The following is a 23,915-nucleotide window of genomic DNA, read 5'->3' as shown; positions in this document are numbered from 1 at the left end:
GAAGGGTCAACATGGAATGTGTAGAAGACGAACAGCTAGAGGAAGAAACATGCTCCCCCCTCTGTGTCTAACATTTCCAGACAGATTTTGTGTCTGAGACACAGCAGCTCTCCCTGCTCCTCCGAGGGTGCCGCAGGTCTGCGCTCCCCATACCGCAAGTTCCAGAAACACTTCCATGAGAGCCAGAAGCAACATGAGGCATAATTCATAAAAGCAAGCCAAGCAGACAAGCTTAAATATAAACCTCTCTGATGACCTGCACCAGTGTTCCACTAGCTAGCCTGGCTCCACTTCCCTCATAAGTTGCTCTTTTAGGAATTTCTTGTGTCAGTCTAGGTAATGCATTCAAAATCTATTACATGAATTTTTCAAATGTATGTCCTTGTCATTTCTTTGCATCTGAATCATAAATTTAGTGGAAAATCACAGCATCTTTGAATTTTAAGGGAAAAGAAAGAATAAAAACTAATGGCAAAGCATGCAGAGAAGGTCACTGGTAAGCAAAGAAAGTGAAAAGTTTTAACAGAGGAACACTGAATACACAAGAAGTTAAACTGACATGGAAACTAGAAAGCTGAAAGTTAAGACACATCTGGAGACTATTAGCCCAAACTTACACCCAGTGGGAGGCAGAAAGCAGAAGAGCAGCAATACTAACAAAGAAGAGATCTAGAGAGAGTGAAACTTCAGTTTGCACAGTGTGAAATTCTTGCAAAGTTGTGATTCAGAGTTGGTTTGTGGAAGGATCACATCACTAAGCTAGGAATGTATAGTCTGTCTAGGCATAGAGTATTCCATCCTGACCACATCACCAGTGTAAGGAAGAAAGGGAGCAAGGAGTAGAAAAGGAGGCCAAAAGCTAATTATGGATACCATGACATTGATTTATAGAGAAAATTCATATGCTGCTTTGTAAAAGGAAAAGCTATGGAGAAGCTGACACATGAACAGTGACACTTTTAATATTAGAAATGTAAAACTATAAAGGAGAGAAAAGTACCACAGGAAAAAAATTCTGGCAGCCGAGTGTCTCAGGAGATTCCTTTGTCTGAGACAACTCTGGAAGACAAATTTCTTAGAAGGTTTAAAAAAAAGATTGGTTTAAAAACTGAGACATGGTGCAGGGAGAGAATCAGATATTGTAAAGGGAAATGACTAGATAACACGACTGCCAGAAAGGGAAAGAATGACCATTTTTCCAGATATCACCCTGAAATTGGAAGCATGTTTACAACCACTCACCAGTAAAAGCACTACGACAGACGCATGTATAATCATTTATCAGCTGAACACAGTCCAGACTTCCACGAGGGTTACAAGGATTAGAGAGGCATTCGTTGATATCTCCCTCGCATCGCTCGCCTGCAAAGCCTGGGAGACAAATACAGCTGTAGCCCCCGATCTGGTCAATGCACTGCCCTCCATTAAAGCAGCGGGGAACTCCCGAGTCTGAAACACAGTCATCGACATTCTCCTCACAGAAACGGCCTGTCAAGACAGTAAAAAGGAACAATTTGAGGATACGGTGTCATGGCCTCATTTCCTACACCGCTTATCAAGTTTTAAGACTACTTCATGCACAGTCCCAAATATAAACAGGTAAAGATCCCAGCTTAATGCAACCCATACCCCATGCACTCAGCCAGCCTCAGATCAGACCTAGGGAGCATGTGGTTTAGATCCAGCCTGTTCTCAATGGTATGTCATATTGGTATTTAGCAGCTTTCATGCTTTACTTAATTTAAGGATATAATTTAAAACACACACACACACACACACCAAAAAACCAAACCAAAAAAGATGCACTCAATTTAGCCCTGTGACTGAACATAGCCAGAGAGCCCTGTGCTGTCCCCGCGAGGCTGAGAGCTTCCCACCACTGATTTAACTTGGCGGTAACCCTGAAATTCAGCAAAGAGCCTTTGTAGCAATGACATTAAAACAAGCAACAACAAACCAACACAAAAGCAACTGTGATAAAACACTTTTTTTTGCTCTTCCTGCAGTTTGACTTCTGGGGACCTACAGTAAACTCTCAACACCAGTTAGGGATGGCAGTTTCTCCCTCTCCCTACGGGGTTCCCTCTCAAGAGGCTATGTCTGGTACTGGTTCTGCCTCCACCACACAGTATAACAGATAAAAGGGGACAGAGAGGGTAAGCTGGGCAAGTGGTTTGTCTGTTGACACAGTTGATTCATCCAGAGCAAGTAAAGTCATTCACCTAAACATGAAGGATGCTTATACTGGCATCGGTAAAGTATTAATTTCAAACTGGCTTGGGGACAAAAGCTCAGTCTTAGTATCATAAGTAAATGTATCAATCTTTTCAAATTCCTTTCATTTACAGAAAAAAAAAATAAAATTGTCACATCCAAAAAGTAATTAATTTCAATAAATAAAGACTAAAGAACTAAAAGCAGCATATTCAGAACCTCTCAAAGGAGGGTGAGTGCTTTAGTACAACACAAAAATTCTGGCAATGCAGAAACTGGTACATAAATACACACTTTGATGTAGGGACATAAGAAGTGACTTTTTAAATTTTTTTTTTTTTTAAATTGCAAGACCAAATTAAGAACAATACATGAAGAACTGCTAACACAATGATTTACAATGAAATAAACACTTATCCAGACTGGGGAGAGGTGCTGACAGCCACACTAAAGTGAATGAACTGGTAATACACATGGCCAGGAAGTAAATATATTATTTTATAACTTTACTTAAATCTACTTTACAAACCAAGAATTTAGTTCTATCTGACACAGATCTGGAGATTTTGCCTACATTGAGATGACCCACTAAGTTCAGAGGAGTGCAAAATCTTCAACTGACCTGAGTAATAAATGTAAGGAAAAAAGTCGAGTGAGAAAGCATTTGCTGATGGCTTAAAATGTGCAATCCTGAATATTTTCAAAAGAAGAAGTCAGGGCCATCGGGTCAGATGTAACAGGGAAATGGCAGGTTAGGTTTCAAGAAACATGACAATAAGCAGGCTGTGAAATCCTACTTACTGAAAGCCACCATTACGTAACTGTGGACTCTTTTTAAAGACAAACTTTTAATAAAAGAGCTCAAATCTGCTGAAATAGTTGAAGCTAGCCTAGAGGCACTGAACTACTTTTCCACAAAAGACTCCAGGACAGAGGACAATGCAGGGCCAAATTTTAAACAAGTAAAAGACACTGGAAATTACACAGGAGCTAAGCAAGTTTTCTGTATATTTCATAGCATCTTGGCCAAAAGGAAACCTTGGATTTACTTTATCAAAACAGATAGGGTTGGGAGAGACCTTAATGGTCATGTCACCCCATCCCCGCTGCCAAAGATGGATCATACATTCCCAAAGGACACTGTCACGACCTATTCATTTAAAAAAGAAAAGAGGAAAAAAAAAAAAAGCAGCACTTATTTTTAAAGAGAAAATATGTATCTCAAGGGATTCAGTGTGCTTTGGGAACATTCTTCAAAGCAAATAATGCATTCCCTTTAGACCCTGCATCATGAGACCAGTAGTCAGAAAGGAAAATTCACTCAATATTCACTTAATTGCTGAGCTTCATACCCCGAGTTCCTGGTGGGCAGGAGCACTTGAAATGATTGACGAGGTCTATACATGTTCCTCCATTCTGGCAGGGCTGAAACTGGCACTCATCCACTTCATATTCGCAGTTGACACCCTGATATCCAGGCACACACTGCCAGTATAAAAATAAGTGTGAATAATCTCCTAACAGATACATTAGTAGACATCTGAGAAAGGTTAACACAGACAAAACGAGCCCTCAATGGGACAGATTATGACTACCTTGTAGCTATACACCCACAAGTGATTTTAAGGGCTGCACAGCCAGCCAGCTTAAGCACACAAATTGACCATGCGATACTCAACAGCACACGACATGTTTGTATTTGAGTGACTTTATTCCTGCAAAATATAGCAATCAAATCCTGACACCCATCAGCACTGAGACTGGCTTAGGAGTTTTGACTTAAGGTTTACATAAAACTCATCCTTTCCTTCTGGGCATGAGCTTCCAAGGTGTTCTACCATTCTGAAAAGCTTAGAAAGGTTGATACACCTTAATCTCATGGTCTACACTGCTCTCTGCATCAGCTGTAGGAAACAGAAAGCAGGGGAAGGCATCTCCCACCCTGAGAGGCAAGGGATGCTCTGCCCTTCTAATAGGGATAATAGAACATTCCTTTAATGCATTCTACATATATTTTAATATAAACCACACCTTGGACAAAGAGTCTTTCAAGATAAGAGCTCTGTCTCCAAAAAGGCAAATGAGTTCTAACACCATCAACCATACCTCCTTAAGATCACACCTCTAATTCAATCTTAAAAGCCTCTCAGGAGCACTGCTTCTGCCACAGCTAAAAAATTCTTTCCAGATGCAGGTTGTTTTTATCCCCTTTTGGAAGCTATTCTACCACTTGTATGTGTTTCTGGTTTCTTTCGATTCCTTTGCATTACAATGCTCTAAATATTTAGACCTCTTCCTACTAAACCACCATGCATTACCTCGCACTGGTATCCGCCCAGGTGATCCCGGCAGGTAGCACCGTTCTGGCAGGGGCTGGACTCACACTCATCCAGCTGCACCTCGCAGTAACTGCCAGTGTAACCCACCTGGCACTGACAGTGGTGCGTGTTTCCAACATTGAGGCAATGACCAGAGTGCTGGCACAACTGGTCCACTGGGACACCTGAAACAAAGTTAAATAAAGGGAACAAACATGTAAAACACACTTGCTGCCAGTGTTGGTAGCTCAGCCAGGAATGACTATGTCTAGACCCAACAAACTGAAAAGTTGAAATTCACAAATTGAAGAGCTGCTTTTTAAATTACAATGGGTCAGAACCACAACTGGGTTCCAAATGAACTCACTGCTCTGTCTCCTTTGGATCACGAGCATTAACACTGGCATGAAGTATTTGTATCGCTGCATTATTTTACCACTGGCTGCTGTACACACATCTGAAGTGCAAAAGTTCAATGTTTGTACTTAGAATGTCTGCAAAAAGTTTGGGAGCTTGACACCCTTCTCCTTTGACACTGAATCAGTTTGTTTGGAATTCCTGGACTGAAAATGGTGTGACACTGTCCATCAGCCTGGGCTACAAGCCACCTTCCAGGAAGAAATTAACTTAAAACCCAAATCTTTAGTATGTACGTCATCTGAAGCAGGAAATTACTGCTCTGGGGGGCCATGGTATTACCTACATAGCTAAATAGTGCACTTAGTAGCCAAAATTCTCTGCAAAAATACTTACAAAGATCATGAGTTACAAGATGCTTTTCTTGTACAATGACAAGATGTCTTAAACCTGGCCTGCCTAGGATTTAGCAGAAAGACATAGATAGCTGATGTATTTTCCAAAAAGGCAGTCCACATAAAACGGTATTAGTGAAACTCTGAGTCTTCATAAAATATTTAATTCTTCTTTTCTAATATTTTTATGGTAGAAGCCAGCTTTTTATGCCGGGGAGAATCAAGAAAGCCTTGACTCCCAAATACAACCCAGCAGAGAGTTTTTTAGCTTAGAAGTGATCATGACTGACCACCTAGAGGTAAAGTTCTCTGGGATTTCCAGTGCATGCTGTGTTCACAGGCATATGGGGAATGGAGCCACAGATTAATGGTGCATGGGGAAATGTTTTCAGTTAAAGCACAGAGGATACTTATTTACCCCTTTGTGAAGCTGCCACTTGACACGAGACATTGGGCACATCACAGTAAGCACCAGTCCAGCCAGATGGACAGACACATCGAGTGTGGGCTCCGCTCTGGACACACGTGCCTTTATTCTTGCAGGGAGACTTGCTGCACAGATCCCTAAGTGCCTGGAGAGAACAAAACCACAACATGATATATGGCAAGTGCAGTAGGAAACACTACTCAGAGTACAAGTTCAAGAAGCAAAGAAAGGAAGCTCTGCAAAACTGGTTCCATGTGGCACTGGAAAGAAAGGGACAGTACTTCCCAAGTCTAAGCCAGGTGCTTCACTAACAGTCTCAAGAGCTTGTTTGCCCAGGAAAGCACAGATGTACAGAAGCAAACCCCAGGTGGCAGCACTATTTCAGGAGTAAGCTGATCCTCACACCTTGCTATGCAGAGGGATCTTTGGCTGGCTGGTTTGAGAAAATCCAGTTTTATCTCAGACTAGGTTTCTAGTTCCACATTGGTAGGAGGCTTCCAGCTATCTATGGTTCTTCTCCCAAACTCCCACCATCTTCACTGCTTTTTCAGGATGACAGATGTGTTCCACATTTTGACCTTTGCTTTTCTTTTTTTGTCATTAGCTCACTATATCTGCTTTTGGCCCCATTTGCTCTAGTATGGTCTGAGTTTTCCTGTCTTCTGAGATTCAACTGAAACTCCACAACTGTTTTATGAACTGAAGATGAGCTGAAGTATACTGCTTTTCTCAATTTCTTATATTAAAAAGTTTCCAAACAAAGAGACTAAACCTCAGTAAGTCATCATATGAAAGTGGAGTGAGGACCCAAAATAACTGTCTGACCTAATACAAACCAGCCACTAACCACCATTTCCTTTTTGAGCACTTAGTCTTCAAAGTAACACAGCTATTTCATTGAATTCAAGTTGACTTGAGGGAAGGAAGAGGTTTTTAAAGAGTAGTACTGAATTTTGGCTGTAAAAATGCAATTTCAATTGCAGAAAGTTCTGCTTTTCAGATGCAAACGGTCTCCTCACAAAGATTAAAATAGAAAAATCTATGCTTTCACAGGCAACCAAAAAGAAACTTGGAATTAAGTTTTAGCACATGTAGTTGAGCGTGAAGAAGAAAAACACCGAGCCTCTTGCTTCTGCATTTGTAATGAGTAGCTGACTGTTCTACATGCAAATTCTATAACTTATGAATCATTGTCTGATTTTGTGCTGCTTATTTAGCTTTGCTAATTAGGTCAAGCCAGTTTACCACTAAAACAAGAACTACAGAGCTGTAATCTATAAATCTCTCTAGTACAGCTTTGAATAGTACTTATAAATTTAGAAAGTTCTGATTCTTTGTATAAAATGAGTAATGCAGCATGATCAAGCTTCTCTGAACACAAAGCAGACTTTCTGAGAATCCACAACATTTAATTTGGGGACAGGCAGATTAATCCTTTTCTCAAGTGAAAACAAAGCAAACAACAGAAGAGGAACTACTGTACTTCACAGTACTTTACAATCCCTCTCAATGCTAATTCTCCCAATGAGGTTTAAGTGGTGTGCCTAGAATGCATAATTAGGGTAGCAGAGGGGTTGCTTTTTTATATCACTTCATTACTTTGCATTCACTTCCTCCATTAGCAATACCTAGAAGCAGACTTGACAATTTAATGTCTAGCAACGTACTTCTGGAAAAGCACCACTCCTACTGCCACTAAAATGCCACTTCTAACACCCACTGCTTTACAAAGACACAATGGTATGAAAGACAGTTGCAGAATTCTTACAAAATTGCAGTCTTTTCCAGTAGTTTAAGGAATTCAGATTTATTTTTTTTTAATGGCAGCACTCAGATTGCTTATGAAGGATGCCAACATAGTGTTTACTCTTCCAAGGCTAGAAATAGTCTCAAATCATTCTTGCTGTTTTGATAAGCATAGAATAAAAATAAAAAACTCTGCTTTGAAAAATTAAATCAGCATTCTGTTTCCACTGTGATATGTCAAGCTTAAAGTTTTTAATAGGTACTAGTCAGTCATTTACAGTATGGGTTTGCAGCTCCTATGCTCAACTGGGGAAAACTGTAAATTGTCTGAACTGAGGTCAGCAAGTAAGGCTGGAGCTTTTTATTGAGGTTGCAAAGAGGCCAATCATGTCAGTTACTACCCAAAAACATTTTCTGGCTTCTTATGGGGTGAAAATTAAAAAAATCTACAATCAACATGGAATAACTACACCTCCCTGTAAGAAAATAGACAACTAGTTAAATCAAGGTCCTGCTAATTACACAAATTGTGCTTTTTGTTTTGTGTTTGTCTGGCTTTTTTTAAATACAGGACTCTACCTTCAATCGGGAAAATTTTATGCTTCAAATTAAATGCAGTAATTTTCAAAGTTAACAGCTGTTTTTCATTTAAGAAGAAAACTAATCTAGAAAGCTCCAGAGACAGTTGTCCTCATAAATAACCAGGCATTTTTCTCCTCCCTGCAAACAGGCACTTTCGATTTTCAGAGTTCTGAACGGGGGTACCTGCTCTGTTGGACAGAGACACTGGACTTGCTTTTCTAGGGGCTAACGGGCCAACCACCTCTTATCAGAACTGAAGGAACAAGAGCTCTGCCATGTCTGGTACCTCACATCTAACCCTGTCACTTCTGCTGTTGAACAGTTCAAACAACAGTGTCCTGTGCAAAACAGGCAAGGAAATGTCACCCACCTGACAGTTCTTCCCAGTATAACCCAGAGGACAGATACATCGGTATGTGCCTAGGCTGTCCACGCAAGAGCCTTTGTTCAAGCAAGGATGTGAATCACACTCATTAATTTCTGTGAGGCAGAAGGGTCCTGTAAACCCCATGGGACACTGGCAAGTAAAGGAATTGATCCCATCCACACAAGTACCTCCATTGAAACAGGAGCTGCAAGAGAGTGAGAACAAAGGTAAGCTGAGACAAAATGTGATTAGCTCACAGCCAAACCAGCATGTAAACATGACTGAAATGAGAGAGAAAACCAGATTACAGGATCTTCTGACCACTGGTAAGTTCCTGCTAAAGAAGCACAAATCAGATAACAGCAACTGAAGGGGACTCCAAGCTCACTCTTCAGCTCACTGTCTTCTACCTTGGCAAAGAAAGTAAAGCAGGGTTTCTATGAGTCATTAGTGATGGAGGTAACTTATTTAATGAATCTTCTGAGCTACAACATGACCACAAGCAGTACTGTACCAGTTAGGCGTGTGGTTTGCTCAAACTGATAAATTTTATACAAATTTTATTACAAATTACAGTTGTATTACAAATTATGAGAAACAAAACAAATTGCCTTTTTTTAAAAAGCTTCAAAGGAGTCACAGGTATGTTTTCTCAAGGAAAAAGTTCGTATAACATGCAAAACACAAGCATCTTCTTCACTGAAAGTATGTGAAAGTATTGGTATTGCTAAATCCCTTCCTCCTCTTCTCATGAGAACCTTTAGTCCTTGATTTGTAAAACTACTCATACATGCCCTGGCAGAATTCAGATCAAAGGAATTATGCCCCTCCTACCAGTCTTCTGATCATAAGAAATTTTGCCAGATTAGGTGGCCTATGGAGAAGTGACTGGGAAAGTCAGGAGAAGTAATGCCTCATGCAAAATCAACTCCTTTTTCCTTCTAAAGAAATGCTTGCCAGGAAACTCCTGCTCCTCTGAAAATAACCTTAGATCAGACCCAAGATAATCAGTTTGATAAAGTACATAAAATTAATTCATGCTTGTTATCTGTTCTGTGCACTGTCAAAGGGTACTTCCACTGACTCACCTCCTTGAACTTCCAGGCAAGTTTTAAATATCTAAATTCTGACTGTGATTACGGCAGAGATGCCAACATTAACCTATTTTTGAGAGATGTTCCTCTGCCTTGTGGGCTGAATTGTGTCTTACAAGGAGCAGAAAGTGCTGTTTACATTCATGGCAAAAAAAGGAAGAGAAGACAGAGGAACTGTCAATCACTTGGCATGTTTCACTGAAATCAGGTACCCATCTCCAAAAGAAGATGGCACTCTCTCATAGGTGGCTTCTCACACAAGATACGGAAGAATTATTTGAATCTAATTCAAATTAGCCAACCATCATGGCGCTCTTAAGTATAGCTCAGTAATTCTGGTTGAGAAGGTGTGACTGGTTTAGCTTGGCAGAGCTTTGAAAATTGCTACATCCTTCACTCATACCTGCAAGACTGGTTTCTGACCTGACTGAGAATGAAAACAAAAACAGGATGAACCTCAAGGAAGAGCCAGGCGTTCTGCTAAAACACCCAACGTACTTCACTTAATTAAACAACTGTTGTGCAAATTAAACACACCCTCATCACTGACACAATCCTGTTCTTAAGCAAAAGATGTTAAAAGACTTCCTCCCTCACAAATACAATTTTATAAGAGATAAGAAAGATCTTTTCTTTGTGTGCAGAAAACGCAGGAGAATACCAAGAGCTTTGGATTTAGGCACCTTATTTGTTTCTGGTAACTAGACTAGAATAGACTGTTTTTTTAATATATATATATATATATTTATTTTTTTTACCATTTCAAGCTTTATTAGAAATTGTTTCCATTTGGAATACCAAGAGCTTTGGATTTAGGCACCTTAGTTGTTTCCGGTAACTAGACTAGAATAGACTGGTTTTTTAATATATATATATATATTGATTTTTTTTACCATTTCAATCTTTATTAGAAATTGTTTCCATTTCAGAATCTGAAGTTACATCAGTCCTAACAAAGCTTAAAATAAATATGCAGGCAGGTGATGGATACACAGGGTTAACTCTCAAAGAGCTTTTAAAACTACCAAGCACCACTTATATAAGGACCAGCTGTTGAGCATTTTTACTCATTTCCACACCTCCCCTTTAGAATGACTTCAGGTTTTATCTCAACACTGCTAAAGCACATCCAATTTCTGAGCATTAAAAGATATCTGATGATTAAACCTTTCCAGTACAGAATTTGTGGATTTGGTGTTCCTCCTGGTTGTTTATTGATTATTATTTGCTGTCAATAACTCAGGGCTAATTTAATTTTCCTGCCTTTGAGTTGGCCATCACTTCCATTTTTTCAGTTTTTATATTTCTCAACACAGGAACTGTTCATAACCAATCAATCATTTCCCCTCCTCTATATAATAATGGCCTTATAAAAATATAAATTATTTATGTTTTAATAAGCTAGCATCTGTTACTGTCTTAATGCTTGTTAAACACTGTCATAGTCCTCCTACAATGGAGCTAAGCTTCTAACTAGTTGTGCAAACTGAAGACCAACTTTGACAGGCAGCTGTCTTTCAGCTGATACCCTGCACAAGGTAAGTTTTCCTTGCATGAACCAAAATGTATCTCAGCGAAAAGGAAAAGAAGGAAAATAGATCCTCATCATTAAAAATTGCTTCTGGGCAGGACTGACTTCAAGCCACGAACACATATTGTGTGGTTCCTTTGGGCAGCAGCACAGTTATCTCACCTCTCGGTGCACTCATCGATGTTGTTCTCGCAGTTGGTTCCCTCAAATCCAGGCTGACACTTGCACGTGTAGCTGTTGACATAGTGGGTGCACGTGCCTCCGTTCCTGCACGGTTCACTCAGACATTCGTTGGTATCTGTTTGACATTTATCTCCATGAAATCCAGGTAGGCAGATACATGAGAAAGAATTTATCCCATCCACACAGGAAGCTCCGTTTTGGCAGGGATCTAAGACAGAATCAGTAAGTGTTAAAATGGGCAACAGTGAAAAGCCAGGCTGAGAGTGGTAACTTCTGGGAAAAAAAGTATCACACAGCCCTGAGTGTGACAGACTACTAACAAGCTTTTATGAGCCACTTTATGGAAGAAATAATTGCAAAGCATTATCAATAACAAATTCACAAGAAGGTGTGGATCAAGACCAAGCAGTAGGGCCTAAAAGTTTCTTTGCTGGAATCTGCTCAGACAAAACCAACAAAAAACAGACTCAAAGACTCTTGGTTTAAAATTCAAACTCTTGCTTTTTTTATAAATGCCTACTGAGAAATATAATACAAACAGCACAGCAACTGTTTTTGCTTCCTTATCAATTCCTGTTTGAGCAGGAAAATAGTCCAGTCAAATCAAATGTGTATGTGTAAATTAGTGTATATATATGAGCTCTTATGCATTACTGAGCACTTAGCATTTGTCCTAATATCAAAGGCTGACTGGGGAAAGGCTGTCAGAAAAGCTCACAGATTCATACATCACCTTGGATTGTCCTCACCTCTGCATTTCTTGACATTTTCGTTATCCCTACCATGATCTTGCTACTTGTGCATTACCATTTTTTGGTCTAAGCCACTCCTTACTACTGTACCCCTTCTACTTCCACAGTAACAATCTGCCTGAAAGAGCTCTGTCATTCAGTAGTTTCTTCTTGCTTTGCACTTTCCATTTTTGGATTTCAGACCCACATTCCTCTGTTGGATACTGCCTCTGAAGCCAGATTTCTTTTCTACTTTGCATTCCCTAAACCAAAAGCCTAGGTATATGAAGGCAGGGAGGGAAACTGGGAGTGGGGAGCAAAAAGGAGGACAGGAAGGGGGATGAAAAAAAGGTTATGGAGCTTTTTTTTTTTTTCCCCCAAATCTATGATGAAAACAGACGTGAAATGTAAGTAAAGCTCATTTATGGACTGAGAAATATGCTCAGATGATAAAAAATTGTGTTAAAAGAGACACACCTGCATCCACTTAGAGGTCATCTGACTACTGCAGAGAAAAAGTACATTCAAAGTGAGACCCCTGGCAGCTACAAAACGTTGTGCCTATGGCAGCCAGCCACTGATGACTGAAGCCAAAAGCTGCACATTATTTTTCTGTGCTGCACATCTACTGACAGAAAAAGGAGACTCCAGTATCAACTTTTCAATAAGTTCTTGTTGTTGCAGGGTTTGTTTGCTTCATAGATTAAAGACATTTGGCTCAAGCCATGGAAGGTTTTTGTTATGCTAAATGAAATCAGCTGTAGCACTGATTTGAAATTCTTCTTCAACCTCATGGGTGTGCTGCCCAGCAGACAGCACAGGATGAATCTCACAGCTCTCTGAACACTTAGGAATTGAGAGATTTCCCAGCTGTTCCAGAGAGAAAGATGAGCACTTTAAAAACATTTTTATCTTCAGACACCCACATAAAAACTAACAGAACAAGCAATAATTTTGTTGGCTTCAGTAAGCAAAGTTCTGGGTCAATGCATCACCGTGACATTTTTTGTACTGTACCTGTTTACTCAGAAAGGGGCAATCAAAAGCTCAGGCTGAGCCAGATGTCTTATAAGTTCTTTCAGCAGTGCTGCTTTGGGGTCTCCCACGGCAACTTTGCTAATAGACTTGTTTGGATCCTTCTCTACAGCAGTCAGAAATTTAGGGGTTTTTTTTTTCAGTGCAAAACACAACTCTCTAAATACATACCTGAGGTCTTTAAGACTTCAGTTTGTTTTTAAGCTATCCTAATAAAAAACCAGAGGTTTGGGGTTTCGGTTTTTTAACGAGCCAGCCAATTAAAAAATTACAACATCGTGAACTCCTCCAAGGTTTGATAAAGCACTTTTCAAATAGTAATAGATGAACTTTTGAACACATGACACTTCTCAGGAGACTCTGATTTTATCTGATGATAAAACAGAACATGCCCAGCAAGAAAAAGAAGTTACTATATATTTGGCTTCCCTTGTAAACATCAGTGTCAAGGGCATGAAATTAACATTTGCTTTCTTGTAATTTAAACAGGTTCAGCACTCATCAGTGCATGGGCCACCCTCCTGCAACTGATAGGTATTCCAGAACAGAGTGCCTTCCTGCTGCTTAATTTCCTCTCAAATAGGGATTACCTGGAACAGCAACAGGACCCACTCTTTTAAGAACGTTGATGTCAGAGATTTTTCAGGAAAAACTTCTACACCCCAGATTCCCACCACACCTCAATCAAGCTTGACCTTGAAATACAGGTAAGCCCTGCAGTGTTACTTGGTGTATTAAAATTTCAGGCAAATATAATTCTTCATTTAACTGTGCTCCTTGTTAAAGTATGTAAACTCTAAGGACCTTTTCAAGCTAAGAATCTGGGAACAACTCCTGCTATCAAGTTGGAACACTGTAGTCGATTTCTAGCAGCTGAATATGATGGATTTTTACTGCCTCACACATGCAAGTCTGACAAAGCTGAGGTTTGAGTTTTCTGGTTTTTTTTGGTAAGAGATTATAAAAGAATTTGCAGTATCTGTTGAATAGCACTCATCAACAGTACAGAAAAATTATGTCTAGAAAAAACTGGAAAACACAGAACAATCTGCTGATACTCACTTGAAAGGCAGTCATCAATGTTACTGTCACAGTCCCCTCCAGTGAAGCCTGGCCGACATTCACACAGGTAACTGCCTTGAATATTATGGCACAGAGCATGATTTTTGCAGGGCTTTGAGAGACATTCATCAATATCCACTGTACATCTCTCCCCTGAAACATGGAGAGTCCAAAAGTAAGACCCCTCGTAAGGCAATGGTCAAAAGGCTCAATGCCAATACTGTTCAGTGTTCAAAGTACAGCACGTTCCCCAACCACATTACCTTCCCAGCCAGGAGCACACTGGCAGGTGTAGCCTTCAGAGTCAGGAGATTCTTGGCAAATTCCCGAGTTCTCACAAGGATCAGGGGAACAAGGAGCAACCACTACCTGGCAGTTCACACCTGGAGAGGAGAAGGGGAAAAACCAGGAGAATATGCTGCTAAGAGCTTGGTGCTTCTTGGAAGAATGAATAAAGAGACTGTAACTTGCATGATCATTCTACACATCAGTGGACAGCATTTTGGCATTTGAAAAAACTCAGCAGAAGAAAAAGGAGATCAGAGCTCTCCTGATGGTCTCAGTGGGTGGAAGACAGCAGCAGCCATGCTAATTTTGACTTTAACACCCTTTCAACTCTCAATGCATTTATATATCTCAGTCTAACCTTCTAACAAAGAAAATTAAGCTGAGCTGCCACCAGGACATTTCTTAAAGAGACCAAACAAGGCTTAGATATAGTCTTACTAAGTATTCCACTACTGTATCATGTCTACATGAACTGACTGTAATTTAACTTCATACAGCCACTTCCCTTCTTGATTCCTGTTTCCATTAAGTTTAATTAAAAGATTAAAATGGCACTAAGGGTGCAATGAAGTGGAAAGGAAAAAGAGAACAGAAACTTGTCTCTGGATTTTCACCTTTGAATCCTTTCCTACAGGTACATCTATATCCATTCAACAGATCCTCACAAGTTCCTCCGTTCTGGCATGGGTTTGATTTACATTCGTTCCCTTCTGTTGAGCAATAGTCTCCTATCCAGCCTGGGTCGCAGACACACTTGTACCTTTAAAGGCAAAAACAGCAGTAATTTTAGAGCATTCTGAAATAACTCCTCTACCAGTTTCTCCTGCAGTTTAGTTTTGGAGAGATAGCCAGAAGACCTCTCTTTAGGAGAGCCCTAAGTTACCTTTAGATTGCTTACCCCAGCTGTATAGTTTTGAAAATACTGAAAATAAACCCTCCCTTAAAACCACATTTTTGTCTCGTACAGTTTTCACAAAGCACTCAGCCAACCAGCAATATGTTTCTGCTTAGATAAGACCATCTCAAAACATTTAAACAAAGACAGAAAAAAATGATTAAAAGAAGTGGAGAGGAACAAAAGGTTTCAAAGATAACTAGACTGATTTACTACAAAGTAGTGGCTACAAATGAAAACAGCTGACGGGGAGCAGGAGTAGTCTTCTCCATCATGTTTCAAAATCTGAAGTAGAGCAGCACTCCACCCATATGACGTAGAACCAAGGACTTGGTGAATCACCCTGGATTCAGGCCACACAACACACACACTGGCCTCTCTCCCCATCATGCAAACAAGACTTATTTTATCTGACACTGAGTGTAAGGTGTACATGTGCATAAACAGGAACACAGGTGACAGATGATCAACAAGATGAACCAGAATATTTGTTTTCTAAGCTTACATGGAGGCTGAATTAGCAATAAAGGCAGCCCTCCTGCCAGCTCCAGGGAAAGTGCTGATCCTACGCTACAGAGCTGCCCGCAGTAGTAAATCACTTCCTTGCCCAAGTGCTGACAACACTTTCCATGACGCAGCAAACATCTGGGAACCACTGCCATTCCTTGTACAGTTGGGAAGTTTCACAAACACAAGCCCTACCTCCCAAAACCTGTTGACTCCACAGGCCCTGTGCTCCCAGGCTTATCATTACCAAAACCAGATCTGATTCAGGGCTCCTGAAATCAGCATTTGGTCTTCCTGGATGGGAAGATTCAGAAGCAACTACTGCCATCAAAATAACCAGAAAGAGCTTTCATTTTTTCTCTCAGGCATGTAAGTGTGACTAAAGCTGACAAAATCTCAGCCTTGGATAAACTGTTCTAAGCCAAATACTGCTCTGTCTCGTAGTCAAAAAGTCAAAAGTTGTCTGCCTATTTCCACAGAGTATTTGGGAAGCAAGAACAGCACTAGCCCCAAAGATAGTCTCCACGCTCAACATTCTAGAGTTTGATGGAATGGGTAGCTGCTGCTCCCCAAAGATTCAATTTGGAACCATTTCTTTATTTTAATTGCATTCACTCTACTTGCTTGAATTGCCAAACCCTCCCATTAGACAGTTGCAGTCCATCTTGTGCTACATGCCCATGCAAAGACAGCAAAGAATACAATGCAGGACAGAAAAACCTATGATGAAACAGTACAGACTGTAGCTGGTGACTAAAGGTCTGCACTGTGATTATGCCATGGGCAGCACATAAGTCTGGATCCTAATCTAAAAAATTAGAGAAAAATGAGAAACCTCAAGTCAAGATGGAACTCTGGGCAAAGTAAAAAAAAAGTACAGAAGGCAGCAGATAAGTTTAATGTGGCAGTAAGTACTTACCCACTAGTTATATGTGTGCAGTTGCCATGGACACAGGGATTACTAAGACAGCCATCTGCCTGTGACTGACAGTGAGGATGATGGTAACCTTCAGGACATACACACCGGAAGCCATTGACTTCATTTATACATGTTCCACCGTTATGACAAGGGCTGGATGTGCATTCATCGATGTCCACATTACAACGTGGGCCTTGGGGGAAGAAAAACCCAACAACTTATTAAATAGCATTTCTTATAAGAACACTTCCTTTGCATGTCTGCAAGAACATACAATGAGACACAACCCAGTAAAGCCAATGCAGTGGGACACATCTTGCATGCCTCCATGCTTTAACTGAAGTCAAGAGAAGCATTTTTGAAAGATGCAGCACTTTTCTGTGCCTGGAAAACAGCACTTGCACTCAACAAGTATTTGCAAACCATTCAAGAATCTCGACAGAATTCCACTAAAAATCACCAGTTAATATTCATTAGGAAGGCAAAAAGCACTCAACTGTATCATGCTTGGAACAAACCTCTGGAGCTCCACTTGTCATAGCCCTGCTCTTCTGCTTTGAAAGTACCTACCCTTTGAACAACCAATACTGCCAATACTGTCTGCAGGAAATATAGTTCCTGTGGTTTATTGCGCAAAAGGGACTCTACAAACACCGTTTCCTGTTTTGCCTGCCTCTGATTACGACTGCAAGATCCTTGAAGCAGTGACCATAAGATCTTGTGAGGCTGGAAAGCTAAACAAAGTGAATGTTGCAGTAAGTTGGAAGCATTTTTAACATAAGGAAAGGACAAAGTAATGAGACCCCACGCAAGCCAGTTCTTTAAATACTGGAATATGCCAATTCAACACATTACTGAATTATTTTAACAGCACAACAGTAAGAACTCCAGTAGGGTAACAAATATGGTATGCTAGCAACAAAAGAAGACAAAGTCAAGAGTGATCAGGATCATGGCTCTTCCTGTTCTGGGGATTAATGAGTACCCCCATGCCAGAGCCAAAGGAAGGAAGGAGTGTCAGGAATTTAGAAAGACACTGAGAGAAAAGTACAAGACACATGAAACCTCTTAGTGCTATTTCTAATGCATTTCAGATCAGTTCTAATTAGAATCACTCAGTAATAAACAGTAACAAACATAATGAGAAAACTGTTATAAACAGTACCAACTGCTTTACAACAATTATTTTATGAGTGTATTACCCTGCATGGCTCAAAACATATTAAGTCCATTATAAACAGTGTTGAGATGTGCTTTAGTCATCAGAAATAGTCCTGATGTAGATCTACAGTTCTAAGCATTGATCCAAAAGTGCTAAAAGCTTCTTTTTTCAACCTACAGTATTTTTACTGTATTAGCTAAGTCTTTATAATTTAAAAAGGAAACAGAACAGACCACACTATGAAAGAGAAGTACTGAAAAAAAGCAGGTTACTCAGTTGGAAAGTAGCTCATTAGAACACTGAATTAATGCTTTGCTTTCACAGAAAGAGAAACACTGTTCATGGTCAAAGCCCAAGGCACTGTCTAATCAAACACCTCTCTATATTGTCCACAGTCTCTCTGTCCCTGGGAAGAAGCTGTAAATAATAAACCAAAGTCACATGGGTTTATTTGTTATAAAACCAAGAACCATGAATTGGATGTAATTAGCTAACAAGAATGGCATTTCATAGCTCAGATTAGGGCATTTTTCTGCTTGGTAGAACTTGCTGTAATGTAAGACACTGAGATTGAAAGATTAGAAGGATTCACTGAGATACTAACTGAGTCCCTTGCAGTCCGTATGCAAAGAACAGCTTCCTTAGCTACATGGATAACTATCTTCAAAACAACTCAAAGCTACCAGGTAGCTGACTTTACCTGTAAATCCAGGTTTGCAAGCACAATTGTAGCGATTAATGCCATCAATACAGTCCCCATGAATGCATGGGTTACTTGCACAGTCATCAAAGTTATTTTCACAGTTCACTCCTGAAAAAAAAAGTGAGAAGAATAAGGAGAACAAATCTGACAAGGAAGACAATAAAACTATTTCCCAGAAATAGCCAAATTAAGAATCCCACCTGCTTCAAAGTTACATGTGCCTTGGCGCAGCTTAAACAGGTGATGATGCAGACGCACTGCGACACCAAGAAATGTCACCTGGCTGCTGACTGAACATGACCCTGAACTTGTGCTAAATGTTTACACAAAATAAAAAAACTATTTTAAATACCATGCATATTTTTTTTCTACATGCTTGAATTTTGGGAGCAAAGAGGAGGTAAATTCTTCCCAAACCAGTTGCAGTACCAGTGAGGGTTAGGCAATCCACAGAAACACAGCAAATTTGGCAAGGAAAAGTAATATGAAAGTTATACTCTCATACCATATGCTTACCTCTCTATGCAAATTTAGAACACACTAGAGCACACATAAGAAACTGCTTGAATTCTGTTAGAATCCTACCCTTCCACTTGTGCTTTACATACCTGAGGTGCCCAGCAAACAGTTGCACTGGTAGCCATTCACCAAATCAATGCAGCGCCCTTGGTGGAGGCAGGGATTGCTGTGGCATTCATCTATCTGCTCACTGCATATGGCACCCATGTAGCCAGGATTGCAAATGCACGTGTACGAATCAATTCCATCTTGACATTCCCCATGGTGGCAGGGATCAGGATCACAGTTGTTGATATTCTCCTCACACAGAAGGCCAGTAAAACCTAAGGGAAAATGATGAACAGGAACAATTAAGAAGTTAACTGGTATGGTGCTGCAGTGAATATAATGCAAGTCTAGAAAGAATTATATTAAGAATCAGCAAATTGGCAGGCAGAGCAAAGGGTAACTGGGCATCTCAACTGCTGCCAATTTTCCAGCCTTGGAAAACAACACTCTTCCACTGCTCACAGCATGACAGAACACCTTGCATGGAGAATCTTGGCACTGGAAGTGGTTACTTTCAGTTATTCGGTAGCAATGAGAGGAAACATGTATATCTCTATGAGAAATATTTACTCGCATTAGTATAAACTATCTGAAGGCACTCTCCTGTCATTATTTCTTCTACAAAATACCAGGGGGTTGACTTTATTAGTATGAGAAATTACTGCAAAGATGCCACAGAAACCTTCCCAAGGGAACTCCCTTGGCTCACGTCAAAGCTTCTGCAGCTCTGCTCATTAAAAAGTTTCTTGCCCCTCTCATTGGGAAACCTTTCAGTAACTCCAGTCAAGCACCAACTGCAAATTTCTGAAAGACTGCATGCAACCTCTTCAGTTAGGAGCAATGAAACAAGCAGCAGTTTGGCCTGTTTCATTCTGCTTCAGCTGGGAAACATCCTGAGCAACAGAGAAGGACAGAATCTATTCGCCAGAAGGGCTAAAACAAAGGTTCAGGAAGCTAAGAGCAGAAAATAACTCCCTCAAGAGCTCTGTTTTCTATGATGGAGCAGAGATATATGAAACAGGGACAATTTAAAATCAACGGTTTTCAGAGATGAGGTTTCGGATCAACAGTTTACACTGCCTTTCAGCAGATCAAGATTAGGAAAGTAGAACTTCAAATTTCAGACACCAACTGGAGACTGATACAAACCAAGCTGCAGGGAATTTCAACAGCTGAAGAGTAATTCTCACCTGAGTATTACAAGTGGATAACAGGCTCCCCAATTTTCATACAGGTTTGTGGTTATTTCTCTGGTCAAACATACCAGGTGACGGCTAACATTTCCAAGTTCTGCGAACGTATGCATGGATAAATGGGAGTGGAAGTAGGTGGGGAGAGGGAAGGGGAGCTAGTTAGAGAGATGGATATAAAAAGATGTTAAGGAAGGAAGAAAAACAAACCGATAAGAGGACGAACAGTGGGGGGAAAAAAAAAAGAGGACAGAAGCAAAGAAAAGAGGAAAGACCTAAAACAACTCAAGAAAAGAAAAGCCATGATCTACCACTGGGAAGGAGAAGTGGAATAATGCCAGAGGGAAAGAAAAGACAAAAAGCAAGCAGTAATTAGAGCTATCTGTACAGCATTTGGCCAAACATTTTGCAGTTTTCAATCACTTCGGCAGCTGGTGATTACCATTCAGGGAAAACTTATCACTCGTATTATGAGATTAATAGAGCAAGAACATACTCAAACATTATTTTCCAGTAACTGACCTGCCCCAATGATGAATTCCACATTTCAGTCTTACAGAAGGCTGTCAATATTAAATATGTTACTTAGCATACATTTGTTCAAAAAATTATTACCTTGCCTCCCACTGTAGCTCAACTGAATCACTTAAAGATCAGATATATTTCTCTTAACTGAACATACCTTACTGGTATGATTTCCCTCTTTACAAACAAGAGTTAGACTAGGAGAAACACATTTGAATATAGAACATATGAAACCCTCGGACAGGTCAGAAAAAAGCCCTAGTACAGAGTCCCTCTTCCATTTTCAGCCAAAAGTACTAGCCAAGGACTTTACTAAGAGCTGTCACTTCAGAAACACACATTTGGTTGCTTTCAGTCTGCTCCTTGAAAATGCTCCACACACCACGTGCCCTCATGGAAGAAGCAGTCTTCCCTCCTCATCTGGGAAACCTAGGATTTCTGTACTGAGGTGGTTCCAGAAGTTTGGTGCCCAAATTCAGAACATGCTTTTCAAGATACAGCTTTCCACTTTGTCCTCCACTACATGACCCAAAACCCTCCTAGACCAAATAAGCTCTGCACTCCTGGTGAATGAAAGCAACCAGACCACACACCAGCTTGAGAAAGACTTTCCAAGATAGTTTCCAAGTCTGGAGAAGATTTGAGCTTTTTCTTCTTTTTGTAGGTGTCAGCTTGTTCTGTCACATGCAGTAATCAAAAGGAGAATTCTGACAACAATAATTATTCCTCTTCTGATTAGAATTACCACATTCCCCTGCTTCCAACAAATTCATTGTTTCTTCAGGCACTTTAGAGAAGGGGGAGAGAGAATGAGTGAAAAGACTGGGGAGGAATTTTTAGGCTAATCTCTGCCGTATTCTGTTCAGTGCAGAATAAAATAGTGAAGTCGAATTTGCCTTAACAATTTGATTATTGGAATGACTTAAAATGAGAAAAATTGCACATATGTCTAGCCAACCTAACAGCACATTTCTGGGACAAAGGTAGCTCCAGGAATTGTTCAGCCTCTTCCCCAATGGAAGAGCTAAAGCCAATGCATTCCATGCCTGAATCTGCACCATTAACTGAAAGCAACCAAAAGCTGTTCCTTACTGAGAACTAGAGTTTAACAGCTCTGAACTGCCCATACCCTCATATTTGACCAGATGTAAAAATTAGGATAAAAGATTTCTACATCACCCCTAGAGGACTGAAGATAAGAAAATTCCATAATTAAACCTGACACTTCTAAGCTTGTAATTAACCAAGCAGTAAGGGAATTTAGTGCATTCAAAAAACTACCTCAGTTCCATCCATAACTCTGTCAAAATTTCTGTATGATGCTTGACAAATCATTTTAACTACGTTCTGGCAGACAGCTACTGTGTGGTATTTCTTCCAACGGACACAATTTTTACCACATTTCAGTCTTCCACTTTTGATAAAAAATAGCCTGACACAACAGAAATCAGCATACACAGCGGTACTGCTCTGTCCATCTCTTGTTCTTCAACTGTATACTACATAACCTGACTTGGAAGAAAGAAAGGTAAGCCACAGGTAAAAGGCTTCACACTGCTGTTCTTCCACTCGTGGATTCCATAGTCAATACAGGAGAAGTTGTCACCTTCCTGGAAGCAAGAGATGGGGCTGAAAGAGGGAGGTCAGAACTCCCATAAATTGTGAACTTATTGCTGTCACAAGGGAAAGGCTTTCTGCACTTAAATACTATTTTCTGCCACAAAGGAGTAGACTAAGCTTTGCAACAAACAAGCAGTATTTCAGAGAACGAAAGAAAAGAATGCTGACATTTCTTTGGCTACCTTGTACGTATTTAGGTTACATGCAATCTCCAGTCCAAGGGCTCTGAACACACGACTAACCTGTGGCACACTGGCACTCATAGCCATTGGGATGGTCGATACATTTGGCTCCATTGAGACATGGCGTGCTGGAGCAGTCATCTATATCAATCTGACACACAGCACCACTGAATCCTGAAAGGCAGAAAAGAGGTGAAAATCCAGAAGTAATCTCAAGTAGTTAATCTAAACAGATGCATTGTTGGGAATTATTTATTAGCAAATCCTTAAAAACACCCAAATACAAGCTCAGTAAATCTAAACGCAGTTGCATCATTAAGCACACACACCACACCCTGAGTGGATTGGTTCTTTGCCCAAACCACCAGCCAAAACATAGTTCATATTCTCCAGGTGAAAGGAGCCTCAGCTTGAAAACTGAGATGGCCAAGTCAAACAGAAATAAAGCAGATAGAGCACAAGTGAACAGTATGCCTGTCTATAAAACTGAGAGGCCACCAACAAGAACTTCCAAGTAATCAAAGCAAGTAACTTAAAATGAAACAATAATAAAATGAAACAATCACTAGAGCGTTCAGACTAGGATTACCACAGCAGTGTGGAATGTGGTACAATAAAGTACTGTATCTTTCAATACATTTCTTGAAATAGTTAATGAACTATCAACAAGTTATGTCAGATGATGCAGATCCTTAGGCGCTTCAAGAAAAAAAAAAACAAAACTCCAGGAATGTTTCTTGGAAGAAGGAATCAAAGGAGGAGCCAGAACATCATTAGTCAACAAGAAGGGATGCAGTGTAGGCTTTTGTCAAGTATGTTCTGAACTCAAAACTTTCTGTAAACCATCAGGAAAACACGTGATGTTTACCCTATACCTAACATTGATCCCTCAAGCTCAGCATTTATCCTTCTTTTCTAAAAGAGAGACCCAATCCACCTCCCTCCTCTGGCAAGCAACAAACTATACTGATGCAAAGATAGCTTCTGCCTAAAAACCTCAGAATAAGACAAAAAGCATGCAGAGGCTCTGATTTTTAAAATGTATTTAGAATTACTCATCTATATCTCACTATGATATCCACAATAATAGAAATTCATGCTGCCAACTACCCTTTAAGTTGAGACATCCAACTGTATGTTTCTCAACACTTCTATTCTGTTACAGGCACAATCCTACTGCAACCAATACATGTCTATTTTTATTTACCAGTGATTGCGACTCACTCATTCAAACAGATGCTGTGCTAAGACAACAAAAACTCACAAGAAACATACCACCTGCAATCTCTCACTGGTTATCTATGCAGTTCTTGGT

At 40.1% G+C, this 23,915-nt stretch overlaps 1 protein-coding gene across 1 annotated transcript in view; it reads right to left on the bottom strand.

Moving 5' to 3' along the window:
* Positions 1-23,915, bottom strand: part of NOTCH2 (notch receptor 2) — a 76,599-nt gene that overhangs the window by 14,787 nt on the left and 37,897 nt on the right. The window contains exons 9-21 of the mRNA XM_010175859.2: positions 22,661-22,774; positions 19,125-19,358; positions 18,514-18,624; positions 16,652-16,844; positions 14,945-15,090; positions 14,306-14,425; positions 14,043-14,195; positions 11,194-11,422; positions 8,410-8,611; positions 5,703-5,856; positions 4,533-4,717; positions 3,567-3,699; positions 1,243-1,488 (exon numbers count right to left, since the gene is read on the bottom strand). Of these exons, the coding sequence (XP_010174161.2) occupies positions 1,243-1,488; positions 3,567-3,699; positions 4,533-4,717; positions 5,703-5,856; positions 8,410-8,611; positions 11,194-11,422; positions 14,043-14,195; positions 14,306-14,425; positions 14,945-15,090; positions 16,652-16,844; positions 18,514-18,624; positions 19,125-19,358; positions 22,661-22,774 (2,220 nt within the window). The remainder of the gene's footprint in view (positions 1-1,242; positions 1,489-3,566; positions 3,700-4,532; positions 4,718-5,702; positions 5,857-8,409; positions 8,612-11,193; positions 11,423-14,042; positions 14,196-14,305; positions 14,426-14,944; positions 15,091-16,651; positions 16,845-18,513; positions 18,625-19,124; positions 19,359-22,660; positions 22,775-23,915) is intronic.

The sequence above is a fragment of the Antrostomus carolinensis genome, unplaced genomic scaffold (assembly GCF_000700745.2).
Source record: "Antrostomus carolinensis isolate BGI_N321 unplaced genomic scaffold, ASM70074v2 scaffold18999, whole genome shotgun sequence".
Taxonomy (NCBI): domain Eukaryota; kingdom Metazoa; phylum Chordata; class Aves; order Caprimulgiformes; family Caprimulgidae; genus Antrostomus; species Antrostomus carolinensis.
The sequence above is the reverse complement of the archived record's forward strand: the minus strand, read 5'-3'. Positions and strand labels throughout refer to the sequence as shown.